The 19,676-nt window shown below is 40.8% G+C and overlaps 4 protein-coding genes across 5 annotated transcripts in view; 2 read left to right on the top strand and 2 right to left on the bottom strand.

Annotated features, from left to right (window-relative positions):
• The first annotated feature begins 333 nt into the window (after window positions 1–333).
• si:dkey-225f5.4 (uncharacterized) lies at window positions 334–3,851 on the top strand. The gene is made up of 9 exons (XM_061282030.1): window positions 334–453; window positions 852–942; window positions 1,018–1,141; window positions 1,407–1,555; window positions 1,745–1,887; window positions 1,959–2,145; window positions 2,315–2,448; window positions 2,520–2,682; window positions 3,732–3,851. Exons 1-9 carry the CDS (start codon window positions 365–367, stop codon window positions 3,795–3,797), a joined length of 1,146 nt encoding a protein of 381 aa, XP_061138014.1. The 5' UTR covers window positions 334–364; the 3' UTR covers window positions 3,798–3,851.
• Window positions 3,852–4,896: 1,045 nt separating this feature from the next.
• Window positions 4,897–9,927, bottom strand: zgc:152863 (uncharacterized protein LOC562658 homolog). Of its 2 annotated transcripts, none has more exons than XM_061282031.1 (5): window positions 9,771–9,927; window positions 8,784–8,873; window positions 8,035–8,253; window positions 6,129–6,270; window positions 4,897–5,895 (listed from the first exon to the last, which is right to left on the bottom strand). In XM_061282031.1, exons 2-5 carry the CDS (start codon window positions 8,863–8,865, stop codon window positions 5,601–5,603), a joined length of 738 nt encoding a protein of 245 aa, XP_061138015.1. In that variant the 5' UTR covers window positions 8,866–8,873; window positions 9,771–9,927; the 3' UTR covers window positions 4,897–5,600. The 2 variants fall into 2 exon arrangements, with proteins under 2 accessions (XP_061138015.1, XP_061138016.1); XM_061282032.1 differs by having other exon boundaries at window positions 4,897–5,871.
• A 514-nt stretch (window positions 9,928–10,441) lies between these two features.
• blvrb (biliverdin reductase B) lies at window positions 10,442–12,601 on the bottom strand. The gene is made up of 5 exons (XM_061281187.1): window positions 12,460–12,601; window positions 11,563–11,724; window positions 11,324–11,413; window positions 11,108–11,239; window positions 10,442–10,793 (listed from the first exon to the last, which is right to left on the bottom strand). Exons 1-5 carry the CDS (start codon window positions 12,542–12,544, stop codon window positions 10,639–10,641), a joined length of 624 nt encoding a protein of 207 aa, XP_061137171.1. The 5' UTR covers window positions 12,545–12,601; the 3' UTR covers window positions 10,442–10,638.
• The window catches only part of LOC133155674 (spectrin beta chain, non-erythrocytic 4-like), a 31,024-nt gene continuing 23,886 nt past the window's right edge, over window positions 12,539–19,676 (top strand). The window contains exons 1-7 of the mRNA XM_061281171.1: window positions 12,539–12,679; window positions 13,652–13,910; window positions 15,722–15,881; window positions 16,522–16,673; window positions 16,967–17,140; window positions 18,680–18,771; window positions 19,020–19,100. Of these exons, the coding sequence (XP_061137155.1) occupies window positions 15,737–15,881; window positions 16,522–16,673; window positions 16,967–17,140; window positions 18,680–18,771; window positions 19,020–19,100 (644 nt within the window). The 5' untranslated portion in view covers window positions 12,539–12,679; window positions 13,652–13,910; window positions 15,722–15,736. The remainder of the gene's footprint in view (window positions 12,680–13,651; window positions 13,911–15,721; window positions 15,882–16,521; window positions 16,674–16,966; window positions 17,141–18,679; window positions 18,772–19,019; window positions 19,101–19,676) is intronic.

The raw sequence follows: 19,676 nt of genomic DNA, 5'->3' as shown, positions 1-19,676 counted from the left end.
CTGTGTTGTTTTTCACAAATATCAGGTTTTGAAATTAATTTAGCCATTTCAGCGAGTTGGTTCTCTATGGAAGATGATTAGGGCGAGTGAAGAAGGAAAAAAAAGGGGGTGACAGGATTCTCACTTTTTTTCTCAGAATACTGAGAATAAAGTCAGAAAGTGGGAGATCTCATTTTAAAGTCAGAATTCTGACTTTAAAATGGAAATTGAGTCATTTATCTTATTTCCTCCAATTTATCTTTGATTTGCTTACATTATTTAATTTATTTCAGATTAACTTCCTTACATGGGGTATTCATTTCTTTTTTGTCAATTTTATTGAACACGGGGTGGCGCTAAGTCATCTAAAAACATATGGTGAGTGATGTCATCAACAAGCGACAAAGTTCACAGCGCGGGGGATTTGAAAACAAAAATGTCTGACAAGTCAGCAATAACGTCAGCCGTTCGGAAGTAAGTTTGGCGTTTCTTTCTAGATGCTACTCGCTGAGCAGTTTTTTAACATGTTAAATTTGCATGGAACTCGTTGTTGGAATATGTTCTGTTTGAACCAGGTGCTCGTAGGGAAAAAAATGTACCCATAACGGAAATAAAATGCTCTCTCTGGAGTATTTTACCCCAATGTGTTTAATGCTAATTCTAACCGCACCACAGCGACATGAGCAACCTTTACCCCCAAAATTAAATATTGAATAGCTGGCTGGGATTTGCTCCAGCAGACCCGTGTGAGAAAGCAATAAGATAATGGATGGCGCCGTAATGACGTCATGATTAAAATGATAACTCTATTTGTGCTGAGTGCAAGTCGAAATGTGTGTGTATATGTTTCTCAGTGTGTATTTGTTTCTCAGTGTGTTGCAGCGCTGTGATCCCACCCTTCCGGCGCCTTGTGACAATGAGGAGGAGCTGGACCCTGCAGGAGAGAAATTCCTCATCCTCCAGGTTTTCATCTTCCTCCTCTGATGGTTTTGATCACCGAGATATCCACGTCCTCATTTGTTTTGTGCATGGGTGCAGGATAAACGGCGTATGCAGAAGGTTCTGTGGCGTCAGCTGTTTGTTCTGGACTCCATGATGTGTGAGCTGGAGGGTCTTCCACGTGCCCAACAACTGCTGACACAGCCCTGTCCAATGCAGCCAGGTAGCCCCACCTGCCCACAGAAAGTACAATGAACCCCCATCTATTGCCAGGCAGGTTCCCAGACTATCAAATCTCATCACTTTGGAGAAAATCAAGTCTTGCTTTCACACAAAAAAAAACAAATATTTCGCTTTCCTAATCTTAACGTATAATTATGGAACACCATATTGGAGCTAACGAAAATTACCGTTGCTATCATAAAGCTTTTCTATCTATTTATTTGTGTATATATGATGTCAGACACCAGTCTGTTTGCTGACCACAGAGGAAAGAGCTCGAAGCCACTGGAAGGCTTTGAAGGCGGAAAGCAGAATGACAGCAGAGAATACGGAGGAGCTGGTTGACAAGTTGCAAGAAAATATCATTGACAGACGACACAAAGTCACACAACTACTGCAACACCTACAAGCTAAGGTACACACACAATATTCCACTAGGTGTGGGTAATTAATTGATATTAACAATCCATTTGAGTGTTGAATTATTCCATTACTGCTTTAAAATAATCGTTAGTTGCTGCAGTAGAACATGATTCTCAGTAACACTTTACTGTAAACAAAGTGGGGGATCCACTCAAATCACGTGTGTGTGTGTGTGTTTCAGAAGCAGCAGCGTGAGGATTTACAGGCGAACGTGAACGAGGCACGCAAAGCATTGCAGGAGCGTGATGGTCAGTTGACTCTGCTGAAGGCAAAGCTTGATGCGGAGCTCAGGCCTTTGGATGGCTGGGAGTGTTCCATAAAGGCGTGAGTGTCATCATGTCGCATGACGGCTCAAGAGACATGACACGTCAAATAACGCAGCATGCTGTTGTTAGCTTGCAGTCGTGTTTGGCAGCCGTGCAGGAGGTGGCGCATGTCAGCCTGCTGTCCTTCAACCAATCGCAGGTGTCTCTCGAGCTGAGGCCACGCCCCCCCGCCAACCTGGCTTTCAATGAGCCTGATCCGTTGAAGCTGTTAATCATCTGGAGCCAGGATAACCGCTTCACGCTTCGGGTTGATCCGGTATGAAAAACTCTTGAGTATTGTTTGATTCCATTTTGAAATCAGTTGTCGGTGTTCATTTGGACAAAAGAAGCGTTTTTCTGACATCAAGTGACAGGGGAGTCTATATCACCATAGAAATGATGGAGCACAAAATGAGTGAATGAAGTGTGATTTGTGATATGATCAGGCGAGCTTGACAAAGCAGCTACAGGAAGATGTTTCAGGCCGCCCCGCCGAGCTCAGCGCCGCCCTGGTGGAGGTGGCAGAGAACTACATTGGTCAGGCAGATCTGCTGGCCGAGATTCAGTATCTGAGATCCAGGTGGGTTCCGGTAAGCGTCCTCCTCCTGTTTGTCCGAGACCTGACGCGGACACTTCCGCTTAATTTTTCAGCTTTGCCATTGACTGGTGTCCCGCTCAGCGTGTGCTTGTGTACCTCAAGTCGGCGTCCATCTTATGCCATCTGGAGGTGCAGGAAGGCTACCCCAAGGCCGGAGCCATACGCCTGCGAGATGTACGAAGAGATGGACAACCTCTGAACACCGCCACTTTACAGGTGTGACGCTCGCGCATCATTGCCATTCATCATTACCTTCAATTATTACACTCATCATCATAAGAAATTTCACCAGTCATTGGAGTATCATTGACAATTGGTACCATTCAATAGCACAAATCTTTAGGATAGAATTTAGAGATGTTTGATCCCTGCTTTTTCAGACCGATCCAATGTCACTCTTGCTACCAAATAAGTGCCACTAGCACTTTTGATACTTATGTCAATTAAAACAATGAAAGTTCATTTTAAAGAAAGACCTTTTGTTTATTTATGACAAAACAGTCACCCTGCAATAATGAATTAAAATGACAATAATAAAACACAAGCAACCCTGAGTTTTTAGGATGTGTCATAAAATGACAATATAATGCAAACAAAACTAACAGCTACTTGAATTTTAGGATATATAGTATTTTAGTATAAAATTGAGTTGCAAAATAATATTCTTTCATTGTTAGGCATAACACTATGAAGTTGGAAAATAGGTTCAGGTAATATGGCAGAAATGTTTCTGTGAGGTTCGTATTTTATATCGGCAAGTGATGATAGTTTTTTTTAATTTTTAACCTATTCAAAAACAGCAAGAAAAACTTTGTATAAAAAATAAAATAGAATAAAACACAACTATCCAGAGATAAAGTACAAACAATTCACAGAAAAACATTGTCAGCCACTCAAAGTGAGTTAACAAATGGAACATATACATTTTGGTAGCTACATACTAATAATGCTCTGTGAGCATCTTTATAAACCTTATACATACTATACCTAAAGAAATTGCATCTTAATGGGCATACGACAGGATAGGCAAGGATGCAGTTCACACAAAAAAAAAAAGCAGTCATTCCATGTCATTTACTATGTCCTGATTGCGCAGCGGCCACAAGAGGGCGCCTCAAACTTAAGTGACTGGTATCGGCCCAATACCAAAACCTGGGGATTGCTCATTCCTCATGAATTATTAGCCTCAAATAATTAGTTAGCATCAATCATGTGCCTTAATCGTGTGACCTATATTTTTCTTCTCCTTCCTTTTTTGCTCTCAGCCCCAAAACCCTGATGGCAGCCTCAGCGACTGGCTCATATTTCTTTGCACCAATCCTCTCGTCTGATGCTTTCATCTCATTTGTTATATTCAAATAAATAAAACAAGTGGCAACAGTTAAGGGAATGAATATATTAATGTGTGCGTGTGTAAATAAGGTCTATAGTGGAAAGGACAAGATAATACTGATGAACAGTTTTACTCCAAGTACCAGGCAGAAGCGCCAATTTACGGAAAGTTAATTTGAAAAAGTACAGAGTACTGATCATGATAATGAGCTTCACTCACACATACTTCATGGTAGGGGAGTCAAGCCAAAATGATAAGTTACATAAACAAAAGTTGCAGCCACAACTCATCAATGCCCTTTCCTCATTCATGCCTATGTGTGTGTCTGTGTGTGTGTGTCTTAAGAGTGTATTAGCATATTAGAGAGAGTGTGCGCCTGTGGTCACTTTACGAGCAGTCAACTACTTTTAACGCCAAGCAATTTTAGTAATAAGAATTGTAAACTGATGTGTTACTTAAAGTGAGATTTGTTATTCTAAAGTATTTTCTTATATTTATCACACTACTAGTCAGTGGGGATTTTTCTTTGTTTCCGGCACCACATTACTTTTAAAACCACTCGTTCAGAATTGATTAAGATGAATCATCTCGGTGTGTGGTTTCTGATTTCCTGCTTTGGTGGCAAATTCCACTGAATGAAACTAAAACGTCAGAAGGTATCAAAACCAAGCTCATCCAGAGACCGAATCTCCGTTTAAAGGGTAAAAACTCTCCTTAGTCCCCGGCCACTGCTAGTGGTAGATGAGGAGACGAGAATTTATTAAGTCAGTAGCGGGAAAGATTCGTCTGCATTCTAACCACCTCAGTTTTAGGACGCCAGTCCCTCCAAAGTTATCCAACGCCTGTGCCAAGGCACAATACGTCGGTCTAACCATGTCCTTTTTACAGTGGGTCCTTCCCTGTGGTTTTGTTGCACTTGTTAAAACTAAACTATATTAAGCTGTCCTTGTTAGCCCCGATGGAAAGGGTTAAGCTATCTCGCACTTTAGAAGAACTGAGTAGTTTCAAAAGACATAGATGAGTTTCGGGAAGTTAGAAAGAATATAAGGGAAAGGGGATAAGAACTTTAAATATGACAAAACAGACATGAAAAGATATTCATCAAGTATGTCGATATAATTTACAGTATGGCATTAAAGAGAAAAATACATTCAGTGTGCAAGTTGATCTACCTCATATAAATATAATCTCATAAATCCATTCAAATATTCTGTGTGTGGATACAGTAGAAACTCTCAAGTCACAAGCCTGGGTTGCAGTTTTAAATTCAGATTCCAAGCAGGCATGAATTCAGGTTTCAAAGTTAAGCTGAAATTGAGTTAGGTGTAGCTGGTTGCAAATTTGCGTCTCAAAACGGTTAGGTCTTAAAAACCTAGAGTTAAATTAGGGTTTTAAGTCTGGGTTAGGGTTTCAAGTAACTATTTCAAGGCTTGGCTGGTTCAAGAGAAGGGTTAAAATTTTGGGTTTCAAGTCGGGGTTAATTTAATTAATTGAATTTCACGTTGGGCTTGAGAGCTTCCATTGCCCTTCAAATGAATTCGGCAATATAACTTGTTTGAAATAATATGATAAATCCAGGTTGGTTGCTATGAAAACACAGGTTTCTATAACAGCGTGATCACACTCACTCACTAACACACACACACACACACACGTACAGTACAACATAGGTCAGATGAGTGCAAACTGGTCAATGAGCTTTGGTCAGCCAGCTGCATCTGACCTAATACAAGAGCGGAACAAAGTGCCAAGTCATCACATCCATTAGCTGTCAATCGAAAACCACCTCATAGTTTGTCCTTCAAACATCTTTGTCATCCGACAGAGAAACGCGTAGCTGTCGGTTGTCACTCCTTCGTGATTGGACCTCCTCGTAAGGGGGCGGGGAATTGTCAGGGCTGGTTTGATCGCCTCGCGGCTCCTGGGCCAGCAGGAGCTGGGTGGGTCCCGGGTTTGGCGAGCGGGAGGAAGCGAGGGGCTGGCCCCAGCTGCTATACATTGCCTCCTCGTAGGACGGTAGCGAGACAGGATGTACCGCGGCCATCAGGTCCAGTTGGTCCGAAGACCGACGCCTGGCGGGAGACACGTCATGTGACCTGTCGTGTGACGTGTAACGGCATGCGATGTCATATGTGACATTTCATGTGATACAAATGACACACATCAAAAAGTGAAATATGCATGATGTGACATGCGTCATGTAAAATGTTAAAAACATTACCTGATGTGTGATGCAACACGCATCATTACATGTCATGCTTTGTCAGAGATGCAACCGGTGTCATGTGATAGGTGACACGCACTTTGGGACATATGTGAGGGACCTCACCTGTGTGATTGACAGGGGCAGAGGCGGGACTTGACCACAAGGCATGCAGTGGTGGTGAGCAAAAAAATGGACACGCTCACAGCCGTCGTGGCCATATTGGGCACGCCAATGTTTTCTCCACCCTCGTTGACACGAGCACCCCCTGTGGTGACAAGTAGCCGTGTTTCAAACCAGGGTTAAAGTCTAAAACATGAGTTAAGGCTTTTGCATTGGAGGTTCAAATGAGGATTATGGTTTCAAATTGTTGATGAAACAGTATTCCATTTGATTCTATCCGCATCAGTGCAGGGCATGGGTTTAAAAAAGGATTTCAAATTAAGGATTTCAATATATGGTTATGGTCTCAAATTAGGGTTTAGCCTCGGTTAGTGTTTCATACTCGTGTTATCTGACAGGCTTTCGTTTCTATCAGCGCACTGCAGTACTTCATCGGTAAAAGAGTGGACAGGTTTTTGATGTCTGAGCGGTTTGTTTGGGGCTTCCTGTCTGTCAGCTTTGTGTTCATTCTGGTGGCTTCTTTCACTTCCTCTTCTGAGCTCTCACTTCCTGCTTGTAGAACCACTGACAGAAGAAGAAGACATGGCACCAAACCCACACACTGAACACGACAACAATCACCCTTGAGTGATTAGCAGGGTTTCAAGCCAGAGACAATGTTTCAAATTGGGGTTCCCGGTCTAGGTTAGGGGTATCAAATTAGGTTTTTGATTTAGAGTTTCAATTAAGGTTTCGGGTTTTGTGTTGTGGTTTCAAATGAGTTTACTGAGAATTTTGCCTTATGGTATCAAGTTGCGGTAGAAAGCCTGGATTAGGGTTTATAATCAGAGTTATATTTCAAATAAAGGTTTCAAGGTTGGGTTCAAGTTTAGGTTTCAAGATAGTATTTGGGGGTTCCAATTTGCATTTCAAGCTCTGGTTTCAAGCAAAGGTTACAGTTTCAAATCAGGGTTAGACCTTAAAGCCCGAGTTAAGGTTTCAAACTACATTCTGAAGCCTGGGATAAGATTTTAGTTTGAAATAAAATTGACAATTTCAAATTAGGTATTCAAATCTGTGTACAATATAACACAATATGTGACCTGGTTTCAGGGAGGAGAACCACACGACCTAATCAGAGTGAAACTAACCCAGCATTGGCTTGCGGAAGGACGAAAACAAGAGGTTTTGACAGAAAGTAGGTCAGCACGTTTAGCTCCAGGTCCACGTTATGAAATACATCAAATACAGTAGGCATTTATGATAAGCCATAAAAATTGCAACCAAATGGTCATATTGATTGTGTCATTTTGAATTTTTGAGGAAGACACTGGATCGACTCATAAAACATTTCTACAATGTCTTATGTTGCTAAGTCATACTGGGAGTTGAATTTTTGAAATTTGGTAACAATCAAACACTATCTAAGAAAAGTGAGTTGATGTAGGACTAGAAATGTCTAAAGTGAGCTTAAAATGATGGTTTAGAACCAAAACAGCAACTTCATGTGTATTCTTGGACATGGTTTCTTGAGACATTTTTGTGGGTCTACTCATGACTATCCGAATTTGTCTTTAAGTCATCTTCAGGTAGTTTTGTGTTTTATGGCGAGTCATCACAATTTGCTACCATGCACCGCCCACATGCAAAGACCAGAATTGAGAATGAACCATCTGTCCAGTGTAGTATCAATCAAACAAAATCTGAGTCTAGAATGAATCAGCGTGGAACCCTGGAAATGGCCTACAAGATGTTTTTCTGATGTCCTCTTGATGATTTTTTTGCAGGTCTAGTAATGATAGCAACAACAAATGACTCAACTTGTTTCAAGAGTAGAATTTTCTAGGTTTGGTGTCATTCAGACCACATCTTGAAAAATATCTGGAAATGGCCACTTTGAACCAATAAGGCAGACCTCCTGAATGCTCACCTCTGATGCGGATGCATGCGGGAATGGGGGGCTTCCAAGCTCCGTGATGGCACCAGGAGACGGGAGATTTGGCTGTGTGATAGCCGTCCTCACAGAACAGGTGTACGGAGCTCCTGTGGGGGAAACCTCGGCAGGGGGATGGCTCACAGCGGAAGCCCCCGTGCTCCGGCACTAGTGGGTGGGTGCAGTTGCCCATACGGATAGGGAGCGCATTGGCGTCTGTAGAAGAGGGCACTGGCATAACTATGTGAATTGAATCAATTTATTCAGTCTATTTTCTTGATTTTGGAGGATTTGTCTTGGCTGTAGTGCTTCCAGGATGTGGATGGTACAAATTTGCAAAACAGTTCAGTGCATTTTTTTCAATACAAAATCCCTAGTACAGCTCGAGAAAGGAAATATTGGTGTCCGTGAACACGTTAGTGCCACTATGTCTTTAGGTATGGTTAACATGGTCAAATTCCTTGGTCATGTTGGCAATATAATATTTGTACTCTGGAGGGAAGTTCGAATGTAAATTGAAAGTTACACATTTGTGTATAAGGATGATTGATTGCAAGACCTTAGGCAAGATTCACATTCCACGTTTACTGTTTGCACTGTCATTTGTTGGAAAACCATCTCATTGTGATACAGAAGGGAAAAGATAGCACTGCATAGTACGAAGAAAAAAAAAATTCAGTGCGTCCCCACTGAAAGCCCAGGGACTAAATAGATGGCCCACTATGGGGTTTAGGTGTGTGGGTTACCTGCAAAAAGGTGTGGTAAGGACGTCAAGAAGATGATGATGATGTGTGGACATGGCCATGGAGACAACGATGATGCAGACATTCAACTTCCTGTGGAGCATGTGGCAATTTTGAGCAGGTATTTTAAGAAGACTTACGTAGAAACGTTTGACACTTGAATACCACATGCTGCTTTTGACCCAGGCAATAGATATGTGATATAAAAACACCATGACATCAAGTTCCGTCTTAACATACCCGTGTACAGTGGACACCAGCATATTCGTAGTTCGACACCTGTGGATTCACTCCTTTGCAGATTTCGGAATGATTTTGTAATTTTGTTTCCCCTTAGTGGAGGGCTAGCCCTGATTTTTCTTGAAATATTCTTATTGCAGGTGGAGTGTACATTTGTTATACATATATTTTATTTATTTAAAAAATGAATGTGTCAGATTATAGCTGTCCGTTTCCATCTGTAGTCCCTTGTAGGTTGATTGTAACATTTTAAAGTATAAATATGATCAAAACACCTAGTGTACTTGGAATGTGAGTGTTTGTGTATAGTGTAAATATATTTCTGTGTGCGTTGTGTTGTCATGTCAACAGATAGGACATCTGTGTGAGGTCAACTCATCACACAGTTCTATGTGTCACGTGACCATGTGCTGCGTGGGCATGCAGCAGGTTCGCCACTGAGGCTTGTTGAATATCAACGTGAAATGGAACGCTTGAATTATGTTATCAGGGGAAAAATATGGAGAAATATTAAGAGCAGGTCATTTGTTTTTAGAATTGCTTAGCGTTGGCCCACTGGCCATAGGTTGTCCACTCTTGCAGGAAGTCCGCTACAACACAAAATCATCGCTTGTTTTAAAATATATGTTTTTACAGTCACATAACATAACCAACCCTATAGGGACCATATTATCTTTCAGTTTGTGTATGTCATCATAAGTGTTAGAAGGTGACATTAACGACAAAATAATTGAACCATGAAGGTCTCACCTGGAGGCAGCGGAGAGGTGACGAATGAAGCCGACGACCGCTGCTCGGCAACAACAAGTGGCTTCTCGACTTGTCAGCGTCTTGCCTCTTTGGCTTCTTTCCCCACCTCCGCAACCGTTCCAGGATCAGATGTATGAGCAAACAGCCCCCGATGAGACTGATTGGCTTCGGGCGACTAGTCAGCCGCGCCCCCAGCGGAACTAACCGTGGTTGGAAGAAGTGGGAGCAAGACGGAACCTTGTACCGGGTAATATTTTCCACGCAAAAAAGTATTTCTTTCCCCTTCTCACCCTTTTAGCAATTAGGTTTTTTTTTTATACATTCAAAATGATGCACAAAACATTGATATAAGGCCGATGTAATGTGTATAAGTTCAAAATAAACCGCTGAATAAAGGGCGTACTCAAAATAAATGCTACGAGAATAAAGATTTTTTTCACATTTTTAGGCCTACTTAAAGAATTCAGACATATTTTACAACGTTTACACCTTAATAGAAAGGAGGAACCATAACACTTATATGACAGTAAATAAAAACTGTTCTGCATTTTGGCCGCCAGGGAGCAGCAAACGAATGCGTCAAAACTGATAAACAGTAATAAATTAACTTTTTATACGGTATTCAAATAGTCAAGTATGAAATTAAACAACAAAGATGAACATACCTCACATACAATTTCAGAATTCGATTTATTTGAAATGCACAAAACAACATTTGTGATAAAGTTTGACACGTCAAATATTAATTTCATAACATATGGTGGATTTGGAAGAGAGGCTGGTGTCATTATTTAAAAATATAGCTTTTGTTCATGGTGATAGTATTAGCAAATGTTTATTTAGATTTGGAAAATGGTGTGATTTGAACTTAATTGTAGTCTCCCCACACGCCCACTGCCTTGCCGTCCCACTCGTTGGTGGACAGACACTTGACCATAAAGTGTCCCAGGTCGTGTTTGGAGATGGCTCGGCCCTTCAGTGAGTTCTCCGTCGCTGAGTAGCGCTCCGTCAGAGGAAGATCGTCTGTGCGTCACATCAGAGATGAAGCATAAAATATGTTATACGGCTGTATATAATGACTTACACTCCTGTGTATATATCTCCTTTACTCCACAGTCACTTGGAGTCCGACAAACTCCCATTGTAAAAATATCGTATATTTAATTCCTTTTATCGTCATTAAATGTTTTGTGAGTTTGCGCACCATTTTTTTCTTGTTTTCAGAGGAGTTTTTAACTCACATTATACTGTCAATCCAAGATGTGTTAATCAAAATTTGGAATTACTATATAAACAAGCATGTTATAATTGTTTGTTTTTGTTCAGTCCACACTCACTGCCAATGTGAGGCGGCATGACGGCCACGTAGTCCAGGCCGGACGATTTTAGGACGTCGTACATCCTGTCGTGGTCCTCGGTGACGGCCAGCAGACGCGGCGGCACTTTGGAGCGGTCCCACAGCAGGAAGGCTGACCCGCAAGAGGAGGAAGAACACGGATCAGGTGGAAATATTCAGAAAGATATGAATAAGATGAAAACGGAATGTGTTGTACCTGACATGCAGCCCACTACTTTGCGGATGCCGCGAGCCTTCATAGCCTCCACAATATTTTTGGTTCCTTCAGACATGACGGTGGTCGGGTCTGATAGAAACACACCACAGACAAGTTTGGTTGTCAGTCTGGGGCATGTGAGTTTTTGCCATGTGTATATATGGGGGAGTTTTTTTGTGTGAGAGTTTCTGGTGAATAGTGGGCATCCACTATCTTAGTTATTTGTGTTTTATACTCACTGAGGTCGTTCCTGGTTCCTAGGATGATGATGACGGCATCCTGGCCCTCCATGGCTTTCTTCACATCGTCCTTGTTGAGCACATCGCCCACGACCACCCTGGAGGCCTTGTGGTCCGCCGGCAGCCTGGCGGGATCTCGCACCAGCACCGTCGCATTGTAGTCTGTAGGATGGAGAGCGGGTGAGCGTGAAGTAAGGAAATATTTCACAAATCACGTTTTTTGTTGTTTCTTTAACTTTTTGTTTGTTTTCCTTCAATGAACAGAAAGCGCCGGTACACAGCCAGTCCTCTGCTGGTTATATTAGCAGTTAGCACAATAAAAACAGCTAAATGAAATCACGAGCAGATGTACCTGACAACTCGTCCTTGTTGATCACCCACACAAGAGCGCACACCCTTACACACACGTGCTCGCACACATGCTTGCATACACACCCAAACTGGACTAAACAGTTAGTGACGTCGCCCCTTCTGCACAAACAAGATAACAAGCATCTATCATCACCATGCCAACCCTACGTGACCTTGCAGTTTTTGGACCAGGACAGTCACATTAAATTAAACATTAAGGCACCCTGATTATTGTTTCGAATCTAAATGAGAGCTGATTTTTTTAGAAATTAATGGGAAAGTTTATTTGTTTTTCTCCTATTCAAAATCTACGACATTTCTAATTCATTCAACCGCATCAAGTCGTCAGCATTCACATGCAAATTTGGGAGTTTGCATGATGATGGTGACCTTTATTATTATTATTATTATGCAAAAAAAAAAAAAAACATTGGCACGATATTAATTGAAAGATTATCTCTTTAAACGAGACAGTTATTTATTTACAGTTTCTTTTTTACGAGACACAGTTACGTCTTGACGTCATGATGTCATCTGGTGTCTCACCTGCAGCCGCTGCAAGAGGCAGGGTGGCCTGGCCGGTCATTCCCGTCGATCCAAAAATGACCACGTTTTTAACGGAATCCGACATCTTCAACGTTAAGGGCGTCCTGAGAGCCAGAGAGTAAAAAACTAGTCACGTTAAACACGCAGAGACTTAGACATTCAGACTGTCTTGTGCCGCTTCCGTCTAACATTTGGTTCCTCCCCTCAAGTTCATTTAAAGGTACAGTATCACAAACGCCCCACACCACTTTCACTTCGTCATTTGTATGAGATATGGATGCAAATTTTGATTTTAAATACTCGAAAAAAAAATGGACAGATTCATCAAGTACATAAGTATGAATCCTGAAGAAAAACAAATGTTAATAATGAGGGGTTTTGAAATGTTAATCAAATGTGTATAGCTCTTATTGTTCTTGATCATATTTTAATATTATAATATTATTTATTCTTTATTACATTTTAAGATTACATAAAAATATTTATCAATATTATATTTTAAGCGGGTGTCTGTGTTTCTGATCCAGATTGGGTTTTAAGACAATATTTTAATTCTGTATTGTTTTAAAATGATTTCAATGTCCTTGTGTATTTTTTAAGATAATCTTATTCTGTTTTATATTTTATAATATCAATTATAATATCATTTGAATTTATGATTATTTATGATTATATTCTTGCTCTATATTCTATTCTATGGCAATATTAACTATAAATATTAATAATCTTGATTTTTTTATTTGCTTGTTTTTAAGTTTGACCTATAAATCTTGCGCATGACAGATTTTACCATGCTTTGAATATTACTATAGCTATCACGTTTCAGAAAAATATCCTCTTGCAGCTAGAACCAACCCAAAATGATACTAAATTCATGACTGTAGGACATTTATTATTATTATTATTATTATTATTATTATTATTATTATTATTATTATTATTATTATTATTAATAATAATGCTTGATCGGCTGGATAAAATCGAGTTCATATTCGGAACAAGTGTCCTGGGGTCTCTGATTTAAAATGTATGTACGTATATAAATTTGTTGAGCAGTTACTTTTCTACTGCTAATTGATTTGACATGCGTTTGTTGGAGGGCGCCCTCTAGTGCCGTTTATGTGATCTCTCGCTCTTTCTCGGCCCCTCCCGTCTCCGCTGCTGCTTCTATTTCCCGCATCTCCACGCCGAGGGAGAGGAGGAAGCCAAGGAGGAGGAGGAGGAGGAGGTTTTGTCAGGTGGTAACGGTGGTGGTGGGGTGGAGAGGGTCCGTCCTATGGATGTCATCATCATCCTCAGCAGCCGCAGCCAGGCCAGCACCTCCCGGTCCTGCGCTTAATCGGCGGCCTCATCCGCTCTGCTCGTACTGACTTGCCGGTGCAGAGCAAGCCAGCGACGTGCACTCAATCGCCGGGAGACACAAAGCTCCGTCCTCGGCACACAAGCGGAAGGTAAGACGGGGTACCGCCAGAAAGGGAGAATGAATGGGGGGGACTGAGGGGATATGGTTCCACTTGGACCGGTGGGTGGGAGAGTCGGCATCCGGGCATGCGTCAGGCTGCAGAAGTACCGCACCGCAGTAGTCCGGCCGTGCACGGTGCACATGTGATGGATGGCGCACCCGTGACGAGTGTTGACGGTGCACGTCAGAGGGCGCGTGAAAGTGAGAGCATCCTTGTCCATGGAGCAGCAGGCCTTATATATGCAGCATCAGCAGCACACACACTAGCTGCACAGATACTTCTTACTTTCTACTTTGGACATTTTTGTGACGAGCAGCATGATGGGGTAATAAGCAAGCCTGCGTTAAAGCTCCGAGACTCTGGTTTGAATTTGGTGGAGTTTGCATCTCCTGCTCCTGCTTGAGTGGAGCTTTCCTCCCTTGTTCCCAAACATTCATGATAGCTTCAAACATTTTTTTTAAATTGTTCAACATGAATGTCAGTTATTGTCTATATTGATGGCCCACATTTGATTGGTGACCATTTCATGGTGTTTTCCACATCTCTTGCCCAAAAAGTCAATTTAAGCTATTGTAAGATTCCAAACTGATTATGTGTGATTATGAGTGCTTGTTGTCTATACGTGTGCTCTGCAATTACCAGCGTGTATCCCACTTCTGTTGCCAGAAGTCAGCTCAGATTAATCAAAGACTAAATCAATTTGCATGCGTTATTGTGACTAGTTGACTGGCTAGCAGCAAGTTTGCTCTTTCTCATATTTAGTTGTTGCACAACGTATCTTTGTTTTAATTTACCTCCTTTCTCAGGTAAATACACAAGACACAGGAGCCATTTTGATTAAATGTGCATATATAAGATAGGAACGTGTGGACCAACCTCAGGTATAATGGGGTAATTTATGAGTCAACATAGATCCTCAAAGTCACAAATTAACACTCCAAAGAAGGACTAACTTCCTATAATTAGCTTGTGCTAGCTTCACTCTGTGCTTTAATAGCAAACAGGGAATCATAGCTTGTACCTTTTATCCATTTCCAACACACTTGAGGTATAAGCATCTTTATGAACTATAATTTAACAAGCCAGGAGTTATCACGGACCTTCATGTTGCAGTTGAGCTTGTTTAGCCCTCTGCACATTTGTTGTGCCGAGAGCTGAACAGGCTGCTCAAAGCCAGCTGTTGGTCAGGTGTATGCGTCATATGGATTTTGCGTTTTGACGAGAAGTTGACAGCTTTGATGAAGACTCGGGTCAAAAGGAGGAACATGCCTGCAAGGGACTATGTGAGTGATTGATATTGGCAACTGTCTCGCTCTTTCTTAGCATGTCTGTATGTGGTGAAGCAGCATGTGGCTCGAGGGCAGCTTGAATGTAGCCAGGAACCAGGCGAGCATCTTTGCAACAACTAGTTGCCATTTTGACCTCGGTCCAAAGCAGGACTTGAATTCTAACTACGTATATCCCCCCTAACCATGTCCTTAAAGATGAACTTTTCCCCAAAGATTTACTTTTATTATTTTTTGCGTTTTTTTATTTTATTTTAATTAACTCATTTACTTTAGTTCAGTTTTATTGATACTGTTATTCATTTGAATTAGAATTTTGGCAGCCAAGGTACCTGCTTATATTGATGGATTTATTTCAGTTTTAATATTCATCTTTACTGTTTGCTATTTGTCTTGGATGGAGGTTTTTGTTCCAGTTATATGCTGAAAAACATTTTTTGTGAACATTTTATGCACCTGTGTGTATTAAATACTGTGTGCGTTCGTGTGTGTGTGTATGTGTGTGCATGGTAGGGCGTCGGGGGCGCCATGGCGAATGCCTCCCCAGATCTGGACAACGCCGACGCCCAGCGCCAGCTCAACAACAACAACCGGCCTGTCAGCTCTGCATTTTGGGAAACGGAGTGCACTAGCTCCAAGTTGTTTGAGTGCTCCCGCATCAAAGCCCTGGCAGGTAATCGGAACTAGACCTAGAAGATATAAATAAAATAAATAAAACAATTCAAAAAGCAAAGGACAGTGACATTCGTCTAAATTGCTTTATCTCCCGTGATACCAGACCAGCTTTGAAAGTGTTTTTCTCTTGACATCAACTTGAATGAACTTTAAGACAAATATTAGAAGAGATTTCTTGTAAGAGATAATGTGACGACAAATGTTTGGAAAAATGTCACTGGTTTTTTGAACTGGCTCCTCTCTGTTCACAACGTTGTTGAGAGTAGATGCAGTGCACATCAGTCCAGTAGGGAACACAAACTAAATCGCTCAGGAGAAAAAGAAAAAAAGAATAAACCCATTAAATGTATTACAGAAAAAAAACACAAAAAATAATTTTTGAACGTCCACATATGTAAAATTATCTAAAAAAGACAACATACAGTAAAACACAGTTACAAATATTTAAAATAACTAATTAAATTTAAAAAATCTCTTAAGCGTTCTAGGTATGAATCGGAATTATTAATAAATACTTAAAGATTTTCTTTAAATTCATTGTTAAAATCAATTAATCACTCAGCCCTATGTTACATTATACTCTTGCCTACACGAAGTACTAGTTCTTGTCCAAATACACTTTCTCTAAATCCTTTCAGAGGAACGAGACGCCGTCCAGAAGAAGACCTTTACTAAATGGGTTAACTCCCATCTGGCCCGAGTGTCCTGCCGCATCTCTGACCTCTACAATGACCTGCGCGATGGCTACATGCTCACGCGGCTCCTAGAGGTCCTCAGCGGGGAGCTGCTGGTGAGAGTTGTTTCCAAACGTGTCACTTGCCCTAAAAACACTTAAATAGTTCAAATAGAAAATTATTTCTGAGAAAGGAATTGTAGGCAGTGGAATAGGGCATGAAATTCAAACATCAACTGTTATTTCATTTATAGAGGATTTTAAAAGCATTTAAAGTACTCATTCCATGCTTCTGAAAATTCCACAAAGAGGGCAGCCGCTTGTCATGTTGCTAACAAAACGCTGACATGCTATCACTCGGCACGAGCAGCAAATGCTGACGTTATATTTATGTTTTCTCACCGCTCCAGCCGAGGCCGACACGAGGTCGCATGCGCATCCATTCTCTGGAGAATGTGGACAAAGCTCTCCAGTTCCTCAAGGAGCAGAGGGTACACCTGGAGAATGTGGGCTCACATGATATTGTGGACGGGAACCATCGTCTCACACTGGGCCTCATCTGGACCATCATCCTCCGCTTCCAGGTACCATGCAAAAACTAATATTAAAGACTAAAATGATAACAAGCAAAGAGCTGATGGACTAACATGCGAAGAGCTAGTTTGCTAATGTGTTTAAGCAGACTTAATGCCAGTAATGCCTATACTGTAGCTTTAGAGAGTCTCCATCTGCAGTTAAGTAAACAGACATTGGTTTTATTTTTATCTTTTTTTATATTTAGCTTTGATGCATTACCACCACTGCTGTGGTGTAGAGGCTTCAGTCTCCCCTAAGAAAAGCACAGATGCATATATTGACAACCCCCTCACCCCCAATAGTGTCTCGCCATGTGGTGTCCCCAGGCTGAACTATATATAGGGTCTCAAAACTGCCCCCAAAACCGCTCAAATGAATATAATGACCTGCCCTTGTAGTCACCCAATCAGCTGCTTGGTATTTTCTGAATGTCAACCACAGCTCGGTGGGGGGAGCTAGGTCTTTCAAGGCCTCACACAATAGAAAGAGTCCACACAATAGAAAGAGTCCACTCACACACACACACACACACACACACACATCACAGTGAAGATGTGTAATGCAGGATGGTCCAGGGTGGTCACAAGCTACCATGTTTATTATACATCAGTGGCACATAACAGTAAAATAGTTATATGGCATCATCTGGACTCTCGCATGGCCTCCCTTGGTCTCAGGGGATTCCCTGGTCTCATGGGAGTTGGATGCAGAGGCCACATGGACAGCTTTACTTTACTAACTATTCTTTTAATTATCAAGATACATGCTAATATGTATGTACTTGTAGGAGGCATAGGTCCAAAATTGCAGTATTTATTTACAAAGATAAATAGGTACATGTATACTTGACCACGTTTCCTTACACATGTAGATCTTTTGTAAAAGAACGTCAACTTTTGAGAGTTTCTTTCTAAGGAACAATTCCTTCTCGCACTTCTTGTCTCTGCCTTTCCTCTTTGTGCTTAAAGAAGAATGCTTTGACAGTAAACTGAAGAAGACGAGGAAGATGAAAAAGGAGAGGAGATGGAGGAGGTGGAGAGAGTAACTAGAAAATGTATTTATAGAAGCATGCAGTAAATAGAAGTACGCTTCCAATCTCATCAAGTGTTGAAGTCAAGATCACAGATAGGAGTTTACTGGCCCTTCAATTCAAACAAATGTATTGTGTAGAAGAGAAGAGGTTTTTATTTGGTCATTCAACATTACCTTGAATAATTAACCACATGCTTCTTCACAGAGGCATTATTACTTGAGCACATGCAAAATAATGAAGAATATAATACGTTAAACAGCAAGTAATGATTAAATAACACACATGTATTGTTTAAAAAGAGGATATTTTGGAAACCTAGCTTTACTTTTATTCCAATAGTTGTGGGTCTGGAGTACCTAGCTACCCATAAGACACAATATGGTCGTCTTTTTGAAACCAAGCTATCATTTATAATTATTTTGTTATTTTATGCAGTCTTGCCAGGAGTCTTTGAATGTTGTCTGTCGCCTGTGTCGTAGGGAGTGTTGTTAATCATTGTTGTGTGTTTGCACAGATCCAGGTGATCAAGATCGCCACAGCTGACAACCGAGAGACGCGCTCAGCCAAAGATGCTCTCCTGCTCTGGTGCCAGATGAAGACTGCCGGGTAAGGGGAAAGTCCACATTAGCGCTAACGTACTTAGAGCATTTTTATTTATTTATTTATTTATTTATTTATTTATTTATTTATTTATTTATTTATTTATTTATTTACTTACTTACTTACTTACTTACTTACTTACTTACTTACTTACTTACTTACTTACTTACTTACTTACTTACTTACTTACTTACTTACTTACTTACTTACTTACTTACTTACTTACTTACTTACTTACTTACTTTGCTTTTTAGGTACTCTGAAGTGAATATTCAGAACTTCACCAGCTGCTGGAGGGATGGCCTGGCATTCAACGCTCTCATACACAGACACAGGTTGACATGTTGTCTTTTTTTACATTACATGACATTATTTTATGTTGAGCTATTGCAAGCATTTTTTACCAATCTCCCAGAAAATTCAACCAACTGTTTTTACTGGCATGTGATTTGAAAACTAGTTATGTACTATATGTAATTTTCTTTGAGACTATCATACATTTATTTGGGTTCACAGTCATAATAGCCCTCCGAAGTAAACCAAAACAACGATGTGTCCCTTGACAAAAAGGCATTTGACACCCCGATCGAATATTTTGCCCACAATATTTGCACCAAAATCTTAAATGTATTACTTTTATTTGTTACTTTATGGTATATTAATGTATAGATGTTTCTCAAGTAGATCCAGCAATGTTATAGTATGTGTCCTTGCTTACATACGTATGTTATTGGCCATTTATAGTATTTGTACAACCCAGTCTGCATCCTTATTCATTCATTCACCATAATGGTCCTTTTGTGTTTTAAACTCCTCTTTTACTTGACCTAAAATACCCCACCCCTCCAGTCTTCAATTGAGGGAATTCAAATTGTGGGAATGTGTGATACAGAGCAAGTTAAATGGTTATT

This window comes from Syngnathus typhle, linkage group LG6 (genome assembly GCF_033458585.1).
Source record: "Syngnathus typhle isolate RoL2023-S1 ecotype Sweden linkage group LG6, RoL_Styp_1.0, whole genome shotgun sequence".
Lineage (NCBI taxonomy): Eukaryota > Metazoa > Chordata > Actinopteri > Syngnathiformes > Syngnathidae > Syngnathus > Syngnathus typhle.
Note: the sequence above shows the minus strand (reverse complement) of the source record. Positions and strands in the feature narration are given on the sequence as shown.

Coding starts and splice junctions, on each gene's coding strand:
- si:dkey-225f5.4 (XM_061282030.1), top strand. CDS start 365: ATGTCATCAACAAGCGACAAAGTTCACAGCGCGGGGGATTTGAAAACA. Junction 1,888..1,958: donor TGGGAGTGTTCCATAAAGGC/GTGAGTGTCATC, acceptor TGCTGTTGTTAG/CTTGCAGTCGTGTTTGGCAG. Junction 2,683..3,731: donor TGAACACCGCCACTTTACAG/GTGTGACGCTCG, acceptor TTTTGCTCTCAG/CCCCAAAACCCTGATGGCAG.
- zgc:152863 (XM_061282031.1), bottom strand. CDS start 8,865: ATGTCTGCATCATCGTTGTCTCCATGGCCATGTCCACACATCATCATC. Junction 6,271..8,034: donor CGCATGCATCCGCATCAGAG/GTGAGCATTCAG, acceptor TTGTCACCACAG/GGGGTGCTCGTGTCAACGAG. Junction 5,896..6,128: donor TGCCCCTGTCAATCACACAG/GTGAGGTCCCTC, acceptor GTCACACGACAG/GTCACATGACGTGTCTCCCG.
- blvrb (XM_061281187.1), bottom strand. CDS start 12,544: ATGTCGGATTCCGTTAAAAACGTGGTCATTTTTGGATCGACGGGAATG. Junction 11,725..12,459: donor GCCTCTTGCAGCGGCTGCAG/GTGAGACACCAG, acceptor TCCATCCTACAG/ACTACAATGCGACGGTGCTG. Junction 10,794..11,107: donor CATGCCGCCTCACATTGGCA/GTGAGTGTGGAC, acceptor TGTGACGCACAG/ACGATCTTCCTCTGACGGAG.